Raw genomic sequence first — 18,672 nt, forward strand, 5'->3', positions numbered from 1 at the left:
ACCAATACCAGTACCAATAACAAGGCCAGGATTGAATGTGGGTTGCTGAGATTGAGACTGAGAGGCAACACCATTACCTGCTATATTGCTGTAGAAACAGAAGGGGTTTCATGCTCATATAAGCTTTTTTATGTCTCTTCTCGTCTTGTTGCCTTTATGAATGAGTCTGAGTCGGAGTCTGCTGGAGACTGGAGGCTGAAAAATTGGTTTAGAAGACTATGAATGTGCAAAGGTGGGAGGGGGAAATGGGGATTGTTGTTGTTTTGTTACATCAGTGTTCTGTGTTGTTCTGCTGAACATTGTTCACATGCGATGTTGATACACTTGCAGGCTGCCCCCAGCTCCCCTTTGTGTGTTGGTTATTAATGCAAATGATACATTTCACTGGATATTCCCATGTTCATGTGAAAATAAACTTGAATCTTCAAAAATCAATTGCACTTCCAACAACTTCAGAGTAATAGGAGGTGGAATTTAATCCTGCTACATGTGTGGTGAAGCACTTTAGCTTGTCCAGTGGAGGTAGAAAATTCACAATGAATAGTAGGTCCTTAGCAACGATTGAAGACAAAAGGTTCTTGGTGTGCAACACCATGGATCCATAACGGTGGCACTACTGGTAGATAGAGTGGCGGAGAAGGCATGCAGTGTGCTTACCTTCAGTAGCAGAGGCATACAGAAGGCGTATTTATGGAACAGCTTGATTAATTCAACTTTAGTTCAGAATCGGGTTTAATATCACTGATATATGCCAATAACTATTATTTTGCAGCACTGTACTTCTGTCAACTATCATTGTGCCATCAGCAAATTTTCAGACAGTGTTTGAGCTGTTCTTAGCCACGCAATTGTGGGTGTAGAAAGAGTAGGGCAGTGGGCTAAGCATGCATCCTTGAGGTGTGCCAGTGTTGCTTGTCAGGGTGGAGGGGTTGTTATTTCTGATCCTCAGAGACTGGAATTCCTGGTGAGGAAGTTGCAGAGGGAGGTTCAGAGGCCCAGCTTTTGAAGCTTGTTGATTAGCACTGTAGTTATATGATCATTCCCTGCTATCTTCACCCACACACGTTATCCATCCCACATTTAACATTAGCATTTAGACTTCGGAGAAAGACACTGTCTGTCTACTCTAACAATGCCTCTCATAATCTTATAAACATTTATCATATCTCTCTTCAGCCTCTGCCTCTCCAGATAAAACAACCCAAGTTTGTCCAAACACTTGTTATAGCACATGCCCTCTAAAACAGGCAGCGTTAGGGTTGAGATTAAACCTCTTCTGCACTCTCTCTAAAGCCAACAACTTGCGTAGGGTGACCAGAACTGTATGCAAACCTCCAGGTTTGGCATAACCAGAGTTTTATAATGCTGTAACTCGTAGGTCTGAGTACTTACGTCAAGTTAATTTTACATTTCGCAAGGAGTGGATAAATGCCCATATCGAAGACTGGAATCAAAATAACTATCAAAAGGGCGTTAATTGTCTGTGCAAAAGAAAAAAGAGACACAAGAAAAAATAATTAGTAAGGATTTAGTAACAACAGTTTGCATCTGAACACTGTTAGAAACGCTCTGACAACAATTTTGTGGGGGTGATTGTCCCTCTTATCTCCATTTTCCTGATATACGCTTGGTTACCTCTGGATAGTTAAAGCTATTGCAGAAGCTAAGTGTCAAGGTAGTTATGGAGGGATAAGGTTAGTCTTGAACTGGCGAAGATTTATTTCATTAGCCTTAGAAAGGTCTTGGTGAAAACAAAGACAGAAAAGATTACAGAGAGAACATAGAAATTTACAGCACATTACAGGCCCTTCAGCCCACAATTTTGTGCTGACCATATAACCTACTCTAGAGACGGCTTAGAATTTCCTTAGGACATAGCCCTCTATTTTTCTGAGCTCCACGCACCTATCTAGGAGGTTCTTAAAAGACCCTATTGTATCGGGTCGAGTTTGAATGGGGCACGACTGCGCAAGCGCGTGAAGGTCAGCCTCTGAGGCAGCGGGAGAGTTTAAAAAGTGAGCAAATTAACATAACGGGCGATGGGGTAGTGGGAGACAGAGCAGGAAGGCTTTGGCTCGAGAGGCTTCGGCAAGCAGAGGCTGAGGACGAGCTTGCTCCCAGTGAGGTAAGGCCAGTCAGCTCCTTTATTTAATCTAAGTAACTTTGAAGTAGGTCTTTTTTTTTCCTTGATGAATCGGCCCAGACAGACGGAGGACAGCAAGGATCACACAGCTAACGGTACGAGCTAATGGTTTAAAAGATTCGTGTGTTTGGTGAGGTAAGTGGGTGAGTGGACTTATTTTCCTTGTTTCATTCCTGGAGAATTAGGTAGCATGTCTGCAGGGTTTGTGCTTTGTTCAGGGTGTCAGATGTGGGAATCCTGGGAGACCTCCAGCCTCCCTGATGGCCAAGTCTGTGACAGGTGCACCGAGATGTAGCTCCTCAGAGACCGTGTTAGGGATTTGGAGCTGTAGCTTGATGACCTGCTTATTACGGAAAGTGAAGAGGTGATAGACAGGAGCTACAGGGGAGTAGGCATCCCTAGGCTACAGGGGTCAGAAAACTGGGTGACTGTCAGGAGAGGGAAGGGAAATGCCCAGATAGTGGAGAGCACCCCTTTGGCTGTTCCACTCAGCAGCAAGTATATCGTTTTGGATGCTGTTGAGGGGGATGACCTGACAGGGGATGGCAACAGTGACTGGGTCTCTGGCACTGAGCCTGGTGCTGTTGTGCAGGAAGGAAGGAGGGAGAAGAGGAATGCGGGATTCCATAGTCAGGGGAACAGACAGGAGATTCTGTGAGCCTGATAGAGATACCCACATGGTGTGTTGCCTCCCAGGTGCCAGAGTACGGGATATCTCGGATCAGGTCCAGAATATTCTGAAGGGTGAGTGCAAGCAGCCAGCTGTCTTGGTTCATGTTGGTACCAATGACATAGATAGGAAAAGGGAGGAGATCCTGAAGAGAGATTTCTGGGAGTTAGGAAGGAAGCTGAGAAGCAGGACCTCCAGGGTAGTAATCTCAGGATTGTTACCTGTGCCACATGCTCGCGAGGGCAAGAATAGAAGGATCAGGCAGATGAATGCGGGGCTGAGAGACTGGTGCAGGGGCAGGGTTTCAGATTCTTGGATCATTGGGATCACTTCTGGGGGCAAGTATGATCTGTTCAAGAAGGACGGGTTACACCTGAACCCGAAGGGGATCAATATCCTGGCAGGAAGGTTTAATAGAGCTGTTAGGGAGGGTTTAAACCATTCGGCAGGGGGATGGGAACCGGAATGATAGAGCGAAGGAGGGGGAAAACAGAAATAAATCTAAGATAGTGAGCAGTAAAGATGTCAGAGAGGACAGGCAGGTGATGGGGCAAATTTGCAGCCATTGGGATGAGTTGCAGTGCAATAAAGTGGTAGTGCAATCAAAGCAAAAAGTACCAAATACTGGACTTAAGGTGTTATACTTAAATGCACACAGTATAAGGAATAAGGTGGATGATCTTGACATACAGCTACAGATTGGCAGGTATGATATTGTGGCCATCACTGAGACGTGGCTAAAGGATGCATGTCTCTGGGAGCTGAATGTCCAAGCATACACGGTGTATCAGAAGGATAGGCAGGTAGGCAGAGGGGATGGTGTGGCTTTATTGGTAAGAAATGATATTAAATCATTAGAAAGAGGTAACATAGGATTGGAAGGTACAGAATCTTTATGGGCTGAGCTAAGAAATTGCAGGAGTAAAAGGACCCTGATGGCAGTTATCTACAGGCCTCCTAACAGCTGCAGTGATGTGGACTACAAATTACAACAGGAAATAGAAAAGTGTAATGATGATTTTAACATGCGAGTGGATTGGAAAAATCAGGTTGGCACTGCATCTCAAGAGAGAATTTGTAGAATGTCTACAAGATGGCTTTTTAGAACAGGTTGTTGAGCCCACTAGGGGATTGGCTGTACTGGATTGGGTATTGTGTAATGAACCTGAGGTGATCAGAGAGAGTGAGCTGAAGGAACCCTTAGGAGGCAGTGATCATAACATGATTGAGTTCACTGTGAAATTTGAGAAAGAGAAGCTGAAATCCCATGTGTCGGTATTTCAGTGGAGTAAAGGAAATTGCAGTGGCGTGAAAGAGGAACTGGCCAAAGTTGACTGGAAGGGGACACTAGTGGGAAGGATGGCAGAGAAGCAGTGGCTGGAGTTTATGAGAGAAGTGAGGAATGTGCAAGACAGATATTTTCCAAAAGAGAAGAAATTTTTGAATGGAAAAAGGATGCAACAGTGGCTGACAAGAGAAGTCAAAGTAAAACCAAAGGAGAGGGCATACAAGGAATCAAAAATTAGTGGGAAGACAGAGGATTGGGAAGTTTTTAAAAGCTTACAAAAGGAAGCTAAGAAGATCATTAAGAGAGAAAAGATGAACTATGAAAGGAAGCTAGCAATTAAAATCAAAGAGGATATTAAAAGCTTTTTCAAGTATATAAAGAGTAAAAGACAGGTGAGAGTAGATATAGGACCAATAGAAAATGATGCTGGAGAAATTGTAATGGGAGATTGGGAGATAAGGAAATGGCAAAGGAACTGAACAAGTATTTTGCATCAGTTTTCACTGAGGAAGACATCAGCAGTATACCGGACACTCAAGGGTGTCAGGGAAGAGAAGTGTGTGCAGTCACAATTACTACAGAGTAAGTACACAGGAAGCTGAATAGTCTAAGGGTAGATAAATCTCCCGGACCAGATGGAATGAACCCTCATGTCCTGAAGGAAGCTGCAGTGGAGATTGTGGAGGCATTAGCAATGATCTTTCAAAAGTCAATAGAATCTGGCCTGGTTCCAGAGGACTGGAAGATTGGAAATGTCACTCCACTATTTAAGAAGGGGACAAGGAAGCAAAAAGGAAATTATAGACCTGTTAGCTTGACATCAGTGGTTGGGAAGTTGTTGGGAGTCAATTTTCAAGGATGAGGTTATGGAGTACTTGGAGGCATATGACAAGATAGGCTGAACTCAGCATGGTTTCCTTAAAGGAAAATCCTGCCTGACAAACCTATTGCAATTTTTTGAGGAAATTACAAGTAGGCTATACAAGGGGGATACAGTAGGTTTCATAAAATACGCCCTCCAATCCAGGCAACAGCTTTGTAAATCTCCTGTGCACTCTCTATAATATTCACATCCTTCCTGTAGTGAGGTGATCAGAAGTGGGGTCTGACCAAGGTCTTAGTAGCTTCAACATTACCTCTCGGCTCTTGAACTCAATCCTACGGTTGATGGCACAGCATACACCTTCATAATAACACTGTCAACCTGTGTAGCAACTTTGAGTGTCCTATTGACACAAACCCCAAGATCTCTCAGATCCTTTAGCCAATTGTCCTACCATTTATATTATATTCTGTTGCTAAATGCTGTAATCTGGAGCAAGAATCTGAGGAGAAAGGAATTGTTGAAACACTGCAGTATTAATAGCATCTAAATAGAGAATAGACAATAGGTGCAGGAGTAGGCCATTCAGCCCTTCGAGCCAGCGCCGACATTCAATGCTGATCATCCACAATTAGTACCCTGTTCCTACTTTCTCCCCATATCCCTTGACTCCACTAAATGCTGCTCAATCAGCAGTGAGATGGGAACCAGAATGACAGTACTGAGGATGAAGTAGTTGGTTTACACAGAGGCAGTGCGTAGTGAGACTCCATCAAGGAGAGGCAAAATTTGCATTTAACAGGATGAGTTGCAATGTAAAAGGTGGACAAAATCAAGAAGAATGAATACAGGACTGTAGGTGTTAGATTTGAATGTGCGCAGAATATGGAATAAGATAGATGAACTTGTGAAGCATTTGCAGATGATGTATGATGTTGTAGGCATCACTGAATAATGGCTGAAAGAAGATTATATATGGGAGCTTAACGTCCAAAGGTACACATTGTATCAAAAGGATGAGCAGGAAGGTAGAGGGGGCAGCATTGCTCTATTGATAAAAAATGAAATCAAATCATTAGAAAGAGGTGAGCAAAGGAACTGCAAGGGTAAAAACCCTGATGGGAATTGTATACAGACTTCCAAACAGTACAAAGAGTAGTAAGGATGTGGCCCATAAGTACGCAAGTAGATTGGGAAAATCAGGTTGGTGCTGGATCTCAAGAAAGGGAATTTCTAGAATGCCTACAAGATGATGTTTTGGAGCAACTCGTGATTGAGCCCATTAGGGTATGAGCTGAACATGAGGAAATCTGCAGATGCTGGAAATTCAAGCAACACACACAAAATGCTGGTGAAACGCAGCGGGCCAGGCAGCATCTATAGGGAGAAGTGTGGATTGGGTGTTGTGCAATGATCTGAAATTGATTAGAGAGCTCAAGGTAAAAGAATCACTGGGGACAAGTAGTCACAATATGATCGAATTTGCCCTGAATTTGAGAAGAAGTTAAAATCAAATGTATCAGTATTACAGTAGAGTAAAGGAAATTAGAGAGACATGAGAGATTATTGGGGCAGAATTGATTGGGAACCAATATGATAGAGCTGAGGATGAACCAGCAGGTTTACAAGTAGATTACAGATGTAACATGAATGTAAGCAAGGACAAACCAAATGTAGATAGAACAAAGAGTTAAATTGCACCACAGAGGTAAAATTCAAAAGGGTGAAGAATGCAGGACTGAAGGTGCTGTATTTAAATCGAGGTAGCTTTCAGAATCAGGCAGGCAAACTTGTGGCACAATTAGGGCTTGGTTGGTATGACATCGTGGGGATCACTGAGTCATGGCTGAAAGAAGACCATAGTTGGAAGCTTAACATCAAAGGATATACTTTGTATCAAAAGAACAGGCAGGAAAGCATAAGTGGTGGTGTGGTCTATTGGTAAGAGATGGAATTACATCTTTAGAAAGAGTTAACTTAAGAGTCAGAGAATGTCAAATCTTTGTGGGTGGAGTTAAGAAACTGCAAGGGTGAAAAGATCCATTATGGGAATCATGTATAGGCCTCCGAATAGTAGCCAAGATGTGGGGCTGAGATTGCAAAGGGAGCTGAAAAAGGCTCGTAATAAGGGTAATGATAAACTTCAATAAATAAGAGGATTAGGAAAATCAGGTTGGTGTCAGATCACTAACAGGGAATTTGTCGTTTGCCTACCAGATAGCTTTTTAGAGCAGCTTGGGTTTGAGCCTACTCAGGGAAAGGCCATCTTAGATTGGGTGTTGTGTAATTACCCAGATCTTGTTGGTCAGCTTAATGTAAAGGAACCCTTAAGAAGCAGTGATCATGACATGATTGAATTCACACCACAATTTGAGAGGGAGAAGCATAACTTACATGTATCAGTATTGTAATGGAATAAAGGAAATTACAAAGGCATGAGAGAGGAGCTTTCCCAGTGGATTGGAGGAGGATACTGGCAGGGATGATGAAACTCTCAAATGGTGGGGTAGGTGGCTGACAAGGGCAGTTATTGACTATATAAAAGCCAAGGAAGGGCATGTAAGGTAGCAAAAGTGAGTGGGAAATTGGATGATTGGGAGGCTTTTAAAATCCATCAAGAGGCAACTAAAAAGCTATAAGAAGGGAAAAGATGAAATATGCAGGGAAACTAGCCGATGATATAATGCAGGATACGAAAAATTCAGTTATATATAAAGTGTTAAAGGGAGTTGAGAGTTGACATTGGACCATTGGAAAATGGTGCTGGTGAGACAATGATGGGGGACAAAGAAATGGCAGATGAAATTAATGGGTGCTTTGCATCATTTTTCACAGTGGAAGACATTTTCAGTGTGCCAGAGGTCTGCATGTCAGGGAACAGGAGTGAGTGCCATTGCTATTGCAGTGGAAAAAGTGCTAGGCAAACTCAAAGGTCTAAAGGTGGGTAAGTCACCTGGACCAGATGGACTACATCCTGGAGTCCTGAGAGAAACTGCTGAAGAGAAAATGAATGCATTGGTCATAATCTTTCAAGAATCACTTTGATTCTGGCATGGTCCCAGAGGACCAGAAGATTGCAAATATCACTCCACTCTTTAAGAAGCAAGGAAGGCAAAAGAAAAAAAATTATAGGCCAGTTACCCTAACCTCAGTGGTTGGAAAGTGATGGAGACTATTATTAAGGATGAGGTGATGGGATACCTGGAGACTAATGAAAATATAAGTGGAAGTCGGCATGGTTTCTTTAAAGGAAAATATTGCCTGACAAATTTGTTGGGAGTACTTAAAGGAAGAAAAAAAGCCAGATGGACAAAGGCAAGGCAGGGGTGTCATTTCTTGGATTTTCAGATGCTATTTGGTAAGGTGTCACACTTGAGGCTGCTTAACAGGATAAATTCCTGTGGTGTTACAGGAAAGATACTGGCATTGACAGAGTATTGGCTGACAGGCAGGAGTTAGCATGTGGGAATAAAAGGGGCCTTTTCCATTGTCTGCCAGTGACTAGTGATGTTCCTCAGGGGTCAATATTACCACTACTCTTCACATTGTCAATGACTTAGATAATGGAATTGATGGCTTTGTGGCAAAATTTTGGGCCCCATATTTCAGAAAGAATGTGTTGTCATTGGAGACCCCAGAAGAGGCTCATGAGGATGATTCCAGGAATGAAGGATTAACATATGAGGAGCTTTTAGCAGCTTTGAGTCTGTACTCACTGGAATTCAGAATACATGGGGATCTCATTGAAAACTACCAAATATTGAAAGGACTAGATAGGGTGGACATGGAGAGGATGTTTCCTGTGGTGGGGTAACAGAACTGGAGGGCACAGCCTCAAAATTGAGGGGCAACCTTTTGGAACAGAGGTAAGGAGGAATTCTTTTTAGCTGGAGAGCAGTGAATCTGTGGAATGCTCTGTTACAGACTGCAGTGGAATCCAAGTCTATGGGCATATTTAAGGTGGAAGCTGATTGTTTCCTGATTAGTCAAAGCATCAAAGGATATAGCGAGAAGGCAAGTATAAAGGGTAGACTGGGTCAAGGATCAGCCATGATGGAATAGTGCAGCAGACTTGATGGGCTGAATGGCCTAATTCTGCTCCTATGTCTTATGATCTAACATTGGTAGGGATGATAGTTGAAATTCTTTGAAGAAATAACAAGCAGAATAGACAAAGGAGAATTGATTGATATGTGTACTTGAGTTTTCGGAAGGTTTTTGACAAAGTGCCACACATGAGGCTGCTTAACAAGCTATGAGCCCATGATATTACAGGGGAGATTCCAGCACATTTAAATTCGTGGCTGACCAGCTAAAGGCAAAGAGTGAGATAGATCACAAGACAATAAGACATAGGAGCAGAATTAGGCCATCTGGCCCATCGAGTCTGCTCCGCCATTCAATAGGCTGATCCTTTTTTTATCTCCTCAATGCCAGTTCCTGGTCTTCTCCTCGTAATGAGTGATGCCATGTCCAATCAAGAACTTATCGATCTCTGCCTTAAATACACCCAACGACCTGGCCTCCACAGCTGCATGTAGCAACAATTTCCACACATTCATCACCCTTCAGCTAAAGAATTTTCTCCGCATCTCTATTTTGAAAAGGTGCTCCTCTATCCTGAGGTTGTGCCCTCTTGTCCCAGAGTCTCCCACCATAGGAAACATCCTTTCCACATTTACTCTGTCTAGGCTTTTCAACATTCAGAAGGTTTCAATGAGACCCCCCCCCCCCCCCACCAATCCTTTTGAATTCCAGTGAGAATAGACCCAGAGCCATCAAATGCTCCTCGTATAATAACCCTTTTATCCCCGGAATCATCCTTGTGAACCTCCTCTGGACCCTCTCCAATGACAGCACATCTTTTCTAAGATGAGGGGCCCAAAACTGTTCATAATACTCAAGTTGAGGCCTCACCAGTGCCTTATAAAGCCTCAGCATCACATCCCTCCACTTGTATTCTAGACCTCTTGAAATGAATGCTAACATGGCATTTGCCTTCCTCAGCACCAACTCAACCTTCAAGTTAACCTTTAGGGTGTTCTGCACAAGGACTCCCAAATATCTCCACATCTCAGATTCCTGGATTTTCTCCCCGTTTAGAAAATAGGCCGCACATTTATTTCTACTACCAAAGTGCATGACCATGCATTTTCCAACATCCTATTTCATTTGTCACATTCTTGCCCATTCTCCTAATCTGTCTAAATCCTTCTTCACCTTACCTGTTTCCTCAACACTACCTGTCCATACACCAATCTTTGTATCAGCTGCAAACTTGGCAACAAAGCTATCTATTCCATCAATGAAATCATTTATATACAGCATAAAAAGAAGTGGTTGTAGATGGGTCATATTCAACATGCAGGTCGTTGACCAGTGGTGTGCCTCAGGAATCTGTTCTGGGACATCTACTCTTTATGATTTTTATAAATGACCTGGATCAGGAAGTGGAGGGATGGGTCAGTAAATTTGCTGTTGACACAAAGGTTGGGGATGTTGTGGATAGTGTGGAGGGCTGTCAGAGGTTACAGTGGGACATTGATAGGAAGCAAAACTGGGCTGAGAAATGACAGATGGAGTTCAACTCAGATAAGTGTGAAGTGGTTCATTTTGGTAGGTCAAATATGATGGCAGAATATAGTATTAATGGAAAGACTCTTGGCAGTGTGCAGGATCAGAGGGATCTTGGGGTCCGAGTCCATAGGACACTCAAAGCTGCTATGCAGGTTGACTCTGTGGTTAAAAAGGCATACGGTGTATTGGCCTTCATCAACCGTGGGATTGAGTTTAAGAGCTGAGGGGTAATGTTGCAGCTTTATAGGGCCCTGGTCAGACCCCACTTGGAGTATTGTGCTCGTTTCTGGTCACCTCATTACAGGAAGGATGTGGAATCCATAGAAAGTGTGCAAAGGAGGTATACAAGAATGTTGCCTGGATTGGGGAGCATGCCTTATGAGAATAGGTTGAGTGAACTCGGTCTTTTCTCCTTGGAGTGAAGAAGGATGAAAGGTGACCTGATAGAGGTGTTTAAGATAATGAGAGGCATTGATTGTGTGGATAGTCAAAGCCTTTTTCCCAGGGCTGAAATGGCTAACATGAGAGGGCACAGTTTTAAGGTACTTGGAAGTAGGTACAGAGGAGATGTGAGGGGTAAGTTTTTTATGCAGAGAGTGCTTGAAATGGGCTGCCAGCGGTGGTGGAAATGATAGGGTCTTTTAAGAACCTGCTGGATAAGTACATGGAGCTCAGAAAAATAGAGGACTTTGGGTAAGCCTAGGTAGTTCTAAGGTAAGGACATTTTTGGCTAGCTTTGTGGGCTGAAGGGTGTGTATTGTGCTGTAGGTTTTCAATGTTTCTAAGCGGTTCCAACACTGGCCTCTGCGAAGCACCACTACTCACTGGCAGCCAACCAGAAAAGGATTCACTTATTCCCACTCGCTGCCTCCCACCAATCAGCCAATGCTCTAACCATGTCAGTAACTTTCCTGTAATACCATGAGCTCTTAACTTGGTAAGCAGCCTCATGTGTGGCACCTTGTCAAATACCTTCTGAAAGTCCAAATATACAACATCCACTGCATCTATTCTATTTGTAATCTCCTCAAAGAATTCCCACAGGTTTGTCAGGTAGGATTTTCCTTAAAGGAAACCATGCTGACTTTGTCCTGTCTGGTCCTGTATCACCAAGTACTCCATCACCTCATTCTTAACAATTGACTCTAATATCTTCCCAACCACTGTCAGGCCATCATGGGTCTCCTTAGAAGTTAATTCTGTAAAAACTTCCTCTATTGCCTCTCTTCTTGGATCATACTCTTCTTTTTCAGCAAATAAAACAACAGATAACATTAAGTAAACTTTAAGGATCTGGTCTCAATTTAGAACATTTTTTGGTTTAGCAAATTTTTTATTATCATCTCCCATTCTCCTTAATTATTTTTTTCATCCCTTCCAGTACTGACAAAGTCTTTAAGGATTGGGATGAAGTAGGTATTAAGTGTTTTTGGGACCTGTTTATCTCAGGATCTCTTGCTTCATTTGACCAATTGTCAACTAAATTTGCACTCCCAAAAACACATTTTTACAGATACCTTCAAATTAGAGATTTCTTACATTTCCAATTAACTACTTTTCCTGATAAAAATTTACAGATACCTTCAAATTAGAGATTTCTTACATTTCCAATTAACTACTTTTCCTGATAAAAATTTACTGGACGATCTTTTAAATTTAAAACCTTTTGTTAATGGCTCTGTTACCAGTATCTATAACTTGTTGATTGATTCTAGACAAGACTTTTCAGATAAAATAAAAAAAAGCTTGGGAGGATGACCTAAATTGTCAGATTTCTGATGAAAGATGGAATGAAATTCTTAAGTGGGTTAATAAATCATCTCTCTGTGCTCGTCATTCTCTTCCACAATTTAAAGTGGTTCATAGAGCTTACATTTCCAAACAGAAGCTGTCCAGTTTTTATCCAAACGTGTCTCCACTTTGTAATAAACTGCAACTCTGCTGATGTCTCTTTAATTCATGTTTTGGTTTTGCCCTAAAATTGAAAAGTTTTGGCAGGAAGTATTCCATACCCTCTCACAACTTTTTAGGGTCCAATTTGACCCAAATCCCCTTACTGCCTTGTTTGGTATTATTGCAAATGAAAATATAACTTTAAATACTCCTAACCTACAGGTTTTAGTTTTTACCTCTCTTTTAGTGAGGAGAGCAATCTTGCCTAAATGGAAGTAGTCTACTCCTCCTACACCTCTTCAATGGCTATGTGATATTATGTCTTATTTAAATTTAGAAAAGATCTGCTGCTCAGTCTTAAATTCGAAACAATCTTTTTATGACATCTGAGGACCCTTCCTAAATTATTTTTCCAATTTATAAAGTTTAACAGTGCACAGACTTTTATGTATATTTTTATCTTCTCTTCGTAAGCGAATATGTTTTTTTCTAATTATCCATTATAATCTATCAGCTTTTTTCTTTGGTAGTTGGTAGGGGGTTGACTTTTTTTATATAAAAAATTTCTTTTATGATGTATGACCTATCTTTAAATTTTTGATTAGAGTGGTATACCTTTATGTGATATGCTATAACATTTTGATCAATTTCATTACAATATATGAATGTACACAATTTTATGTTGGGATGTATCTATGTGTTGCACTCTGTAAATCTTGTTTTTTCTTCCGAATAAAAATATTGTAAAAAGAAAGAAAAGTCATCCCCACAATTGTCAAGGTCCTTTTGCTTGGTGAATACTGAAGCAAAGTATTCCTTAAGTACCTCCACTCCCTCCTCCGACTCCATGCACATATTTCCACTATTGCATCTGATTGGTCCTATTCTCACACGACTCATCCTCTTGCTCTTCATATACTGTACTTGTAGAAAGCCTTGGGGTTTCCTTTAATCCTGCTCACCAAGACCTTTTCATCCCCTACTTGTTCTCCTAATTTCATTCTTGAGATCCTTCCTGGCAACCTTGTAATTTTCTAGAACTCTATTAGTACCTAGTTTCTTGAAACTTTCGTAAGCTTTTCTTTTCTTAACTAGATTTTCCACATCCTTTGTACACCATGGTTCTTTTACACTATGATCCTTTCCCTCCTTCCATGGAACCTCTGCAAGAAGGCCATGCAAATGTTCCCTGAGCATTCACCACATTTCTGCTGTGCATTTCCCTGAAAACATCTGTTCCCAATTTATGCTCCCAAGTTCCTGCCTAATAGCATCATATTTCCCCCTACCCCAATTACATGTTTTCCCAAATTGTCTGCTCCTATCCCTCTCCAGCACAATGGTAAAGGAAATAGAGCTGTGATCACTAACTCCAAATGCTCTCCCACTGGGAGATATGACACCTGACCAGGTTCATTTCCCTATACCAGATCAAGTACAGCCTCTCCCCTCGTTGGCATTTCTACATGTTGCATCAGGAAACCTTCCTGAGCACACCTAACAAACTCCACCAGATCTAAACTCCCTGTGCTAAGGAGATGCCAGTCAATATTAGGAAAGTTAAAATCTTCCATCACAACAACCTTATTATCATTGCACCGTTTCAGAATCTGCCCCCTATCTGCTCCTCAATGTCCCAGTTACTATTTGAGGGTCTATAAAAAACACTCTGTAGAGTTCTTCCCCCTCGTTTCTGACTTCAACCCACACTGACTCACTGTAGATAATTCCACCATGACTTCCTCCTTTTTTGCAGCTGTGGCCCTATCCCTGCTTAGTAATGCCACCCATTCCGCTTTTGCCTTCCTCCGTCCTTTTTGAAACATTTAAAGCCTGGCACACTCAGCAGCCATTTCTGCCCCTGAGACATCCAAGTCTCTAATGGCCACAACATCATAGTTCCATGTATTGATTCATGCTCTAAGTTCATCTGCCTTGTTTATGACACCCCTTGCATTAAAATAAACACATCACAAACCATTAGACCATTAGCATGTTTGCTCTAACATCTGCCTATTCTTCCCCACAGACTCCCTACAAGCTGCCTCATCCTCGTCTCTTCACTTCAGTTCCTACTCCCCAGCAATTCTAGTTTAAACCCTCCCCCACAGAATTAGCAAACATCCCTGCCAGGATATTGGTCCCCCTCAGATTCAAGTGCAACTCATCCTTTTTATGCAGGTCACACCTGCCCCAAAAAAGGTCCCAATGATCCATAAATCTGAATCCATGCCCCCTGCTCCAATCCTTCAGCCATGCATTTATCAGCCACCTCATCGTATTCCTATCCTTAATATCGCGTGGTACAGGCAGCAATCCTGAGATTACTACCCTTGAGGTCTTGCTTCTCAGCTTCCTTCCTAACTACCCGTATTCTGCTTTCAAGATCTTCTCCAGAGGTACCACGACCTCTGGCTGTTCAACCTCCCATTTCAGGATAATGTGGACATGTTCAGAAACATCACGAACTCTAGCATCTGGGAGGCTAGCTGCCATCTGTGTTTTTTTTTCACGTCCACTGAATCGCCTAATTACAGGGAAAACTTGTCACTGCTGCCATCCTTTTCTGTTCCCTGCCCCTCTGAGCCACAGGGTCAGACTCAGTGCCAGAGGCATGGTCACTGTTGCTTCTGCCAGGTAGGTCCCCTCCCCCCACAGTAGTCAAAGTGGGGTACTTATTGTTAAGAGGATGGCCACAGGGATGCTTTCTACTACCTGACACTTCTCGTCTGACACTCAGCCACTTATCTGTCTCCTGTGGTCCCGATGTGAATACCTGCCTGTATCTTCTATCGATCACCTGCTCACTTTCTCTGAGAAGTCATAGGTAATCGAGCTGCAGCTCCTGTTCCCTAACTCTAAGGAGCTGCAGCTCAATGCACCTGGAGCAGATGTGGCCATTTGGGAAGCTGTTAGTCTCCTGGTTCTACATCTGACACCCAGAGCAGAAAATTGGGACTTGCAATCATACCCAGTATTCTTAAGTTAGATGAAAAAAGAGATTTGAAAGTACTTACCTCCTTACATCATCCAGGCCCATCCTCAGCGAAGCCCCAATGATCCAAAGCCCTACCACACTGATTCATACTTCTCCAATGACCACTCCTTCGACGACCACTCTGCTAGACAGTGTCTCCCTTTTATTCTGGAATCTTCTCAGTTGCTTTGTGTGATGATGAGCTACTGCATCTGTGCACTTCTCCCAATCAAATCTCCCACTGAAAGGAACTCCTCGCTTTTTAAATCTTCTCAGCAGTCTTGTGCGATGATGAACTACAGTGCCTGCGCACTTCTCCCAATCAAATTATTTCTCAGTTCCACCCACGATGCCTCATGAGATAAGTTCTCCAGTAGGCTCTGATGGAGTACTGCCATGACATTTCCCCTGTCTAGTAATGCCACCATTCCTCCTTTAATCCCTCTCTCTCATGTTTAAATGCACTCTGGAATATTGAGCTGCCAGTCCTATAACTCTCACTAATGGCTACAATTTCATAATTCCAGGTGTTGATCCATGCTCTGAGCTCATCTGCCTTTCATATGATATTTCTTGCATTGAAGTATGTGCAGTTCAAGACACTAGACACTCAACCTTTTTATTCCTGACTCTGAAGTCTTACCAACATTTGTTTCCACAACCTCTCCACCAACTGTTCTGGCATTCTGGTTTTCATCCCCTTGCAACTCTAGTTTAAATCCTACTGTGCAGCATTAGCAAACCTTCCTACAAGCATATTAGTCCCCCTCCAGTTCAGGTGCAAACCATCTCTTCTGTACAGGTCCCACCTTCCCTGGAAGACGAAGGAAGTTTATGAAAGATTTCAGAAGTAGGTTTTTTTACACAAAGAGTGGTAAGTGCATGGAATGTGCTGCCAGGTCTGGTGGTACAGACAGATACATTAGGGATAGTTGAGAGAATCTTTGATGGTTCCATGAATGAAACAAAAATGTACGGTTATATGGGAGGGAAGGGTTAAATTGATCTTAGAGTATGTTAAAATGTTGTCACAACATCGTAGGTCAAAGGGTCTGTACTATGCTGTAATGTTCTATGTTCTATATGATAGCTTAAATCTCACTTCCTATCATTCACAAAACATAGAAACAGACTGAGTTTGAAATATATCCCATCTTACCTGCATCTGATCAGGTTGTATGATAAATCCACCCTGAAATAAGAGTTTTCAGTTGTTAGTTCAACACGTAGTGAAGATGCATGGAAAAGACATCATTAAATTAGAATGATTGTAAAGGAAGAAATGGCAGAGAACGTTTACTCACAAAGTCAGCATTCATTCTGGTGGCCTGCAGAGTCCATCGTGATCCCTGGCAACAAGCAAACAACATCAGATACCTTTGGTGTGTGAGGTAAAAAAACATTCTGCAGCAACACACACAAAATGCTGGACAAGTTCAGCAAATCAGGCAATATCTATGGAGGGGAATAAACAGTCAACCCTTTTGGGCTGAGACCCTTTCAGAATGGGAAAGGGGAGAAACTAGCTTATACTCTTTACCCACCTCCCACCTTCTTACTGAAACATTGACTGTTTATTCCCTTCCATAGAAGCTTTCTGACCTGCTGAGTTCCTCCAGCATTTTGCTATTAAACAACTTGCCTTTCTATGAACAACACACACAAAATGCTGGTGGAATGCAGCAGGTCAGGCAGCATCTATAGGAAGAAGTACAGTTGGTGTTTTGTGCCGAGACCCTTCGTCAGGACTAACTGAAAGAAGAGATAGTAAGAGATTTGAAAGTGGGAGAGGGAGGGGGAAATTCAAAATGATGGGAGAAGACAGGAGGGGGAGGAATAAAGCTAAGAGCTGGAAAGTTGATTGGCAAAAGGGATACACAGCTGGAGAAGGGGAAGGTGTAGCGTTACTGTGACTCGGACACCGCAGTATTAAACACACACATTTATTCACCAGACTTCCATTTTACAAAACCTGCATTCTGACATCATACGAATTATGACCTATGAATACTCACATAATACATTACATCCCCTTTACCAAAACAATGCCTCTAGGTATGACTTTCTAATGTTACAACAGCCATGACATAAACTAATAAAAATCTTAACTTCTTATACTGTATTCTACATTGTATCTTACAATACTAACAGCAGTATATTTTCTTTTACTAACAGAGACTAATAAACCTTTTATTTCACACCTTGGAACTTATAACATGTGTGATTTTGTCTCAAACTGCGTGAAACTGCAGGTAGATCTAGTCCAGGCATGGGCAAACTACGGCCCGGGGGCCATATGCGGCCCGTTAAGCTTTTTAATCCGGCCCGCAGAACTTGATGAAATTATATTAATAAACCTTGTTAACGTTTTTTCCCCGCAATTCTGGCGTTTTCCCAATAGATGACGCACTCTATATACATTGACCTTTGTTGAGGTGCAGCGTATTACTCCACATTTGCGCTTTACTCTTTGACCTCTCACCCCTTCTGTAAAGATGAGTGGAGCTAAGAAAAGAAAAGTGGATAGAGAATGTCGGGTGTTTAATAAAATATCTTTTTACCGAACACCGATCAACTGCTGTATGCCCGATATGCCAAGAGACTGTGGCGGTTTTTAAAGAATATATCAGCCGTCACTTTGCCACATGATGCACCATCAATAACTCACACTGAGACGTAGGCGAGATATCGGCTTTTATTGACTGGAAGAAGGAACCAGGAGTGAGTGTCTATCATACAAGGTCCTGGAGACTGAGGCCGATCTTCAGGCCGCAGGTCTCCTTTATACAGGGGCCTGTGGGAGGAGCCACAGGAGCAGTCAGCAGGGGCGTGTCCCGACAGGCACATAGTTCACCACATTCACCCCCCCTTCGTTTGAAAAAGTCCTCATGTAGCGAAGGTTCTTACAAGTCAAGCCGATCAGGCGGTCGAATCTGTCGCTGCGATCTACGTAGCACCGGCTGTGACCGCATAGGTGCCGGCAACATTGGCGATTGCACAGGGGACGGGGGTTGCGCGTGTTCTTGCCCACTAGGCGCCGGTGATCCCTCATGCATGTGCGAGGCGCCTGGTATAAATGCGTACGAAACGCCCGGTATACAAGTGTCGTGAGGAGTCTGTGTAGGGCCTGGTGAGTACGGTGTCACCTCTGGTGCAGGGTTCACAGTTACCGGAGAGCCTTCAGGGTAGTGGTCTGCTGCACCTGCGGGTGCCAGGTCGCGGATGGAGACCGTGTCCTCCCGCCCATCAGGTAAGACCACGTAAGCATACTGGGGGTTCGCATGGAGAAGGTGAACCCTCT

The 18,672-nt window shown here is 42.7% G+C and overlaps 1 protein-coding gene across 1 annotated transcript in view; it reads right to left on the reverse strand.

The window, feature by feature from the left end:
* Nucleotides 1–18,672, reverse strand: part of slc15a2 (solute carrier family 15 member 2) — a 219,807-nt gene that overhangs the window by 62,350 nt on the left and 138,785 nt on the right. The window contains exons 12-14 of the mRNA XM_059966270.1: nt 16,676–16,720; nt 16,531–16,563; nt 1,393–1,481 (exon numbers count right to left, since the gene is read on the reverse strand). Coding sequence (XP_059822253.1) covers nt 1,393–1,481; nt 16,531–16,563; nt 16,676–16,720 — 167 coding nt within the window. The remainder of the gene's footprint in view (nt 1–1,392; nt 1,482–16,530; nt 16,564–16,675; nt 16,721–18,672) is intronic.

Source organism: Hypanus sabinus, chromosome 4 (assembly GCF_030144855.1).
Source record: "Hypanus sabinus isolate sHypSab1 chromosome 4, sHypSab1.hap1, whole genome shotgun sequence".
Classification (NCBI taxonomy): domain Eukaryota; kingdom Metazoa; phylum Chordata; class Chondrichthyes; order Myliobatiformes; family Dasyatidae; genus Hypanus; species Hypanus sabinus.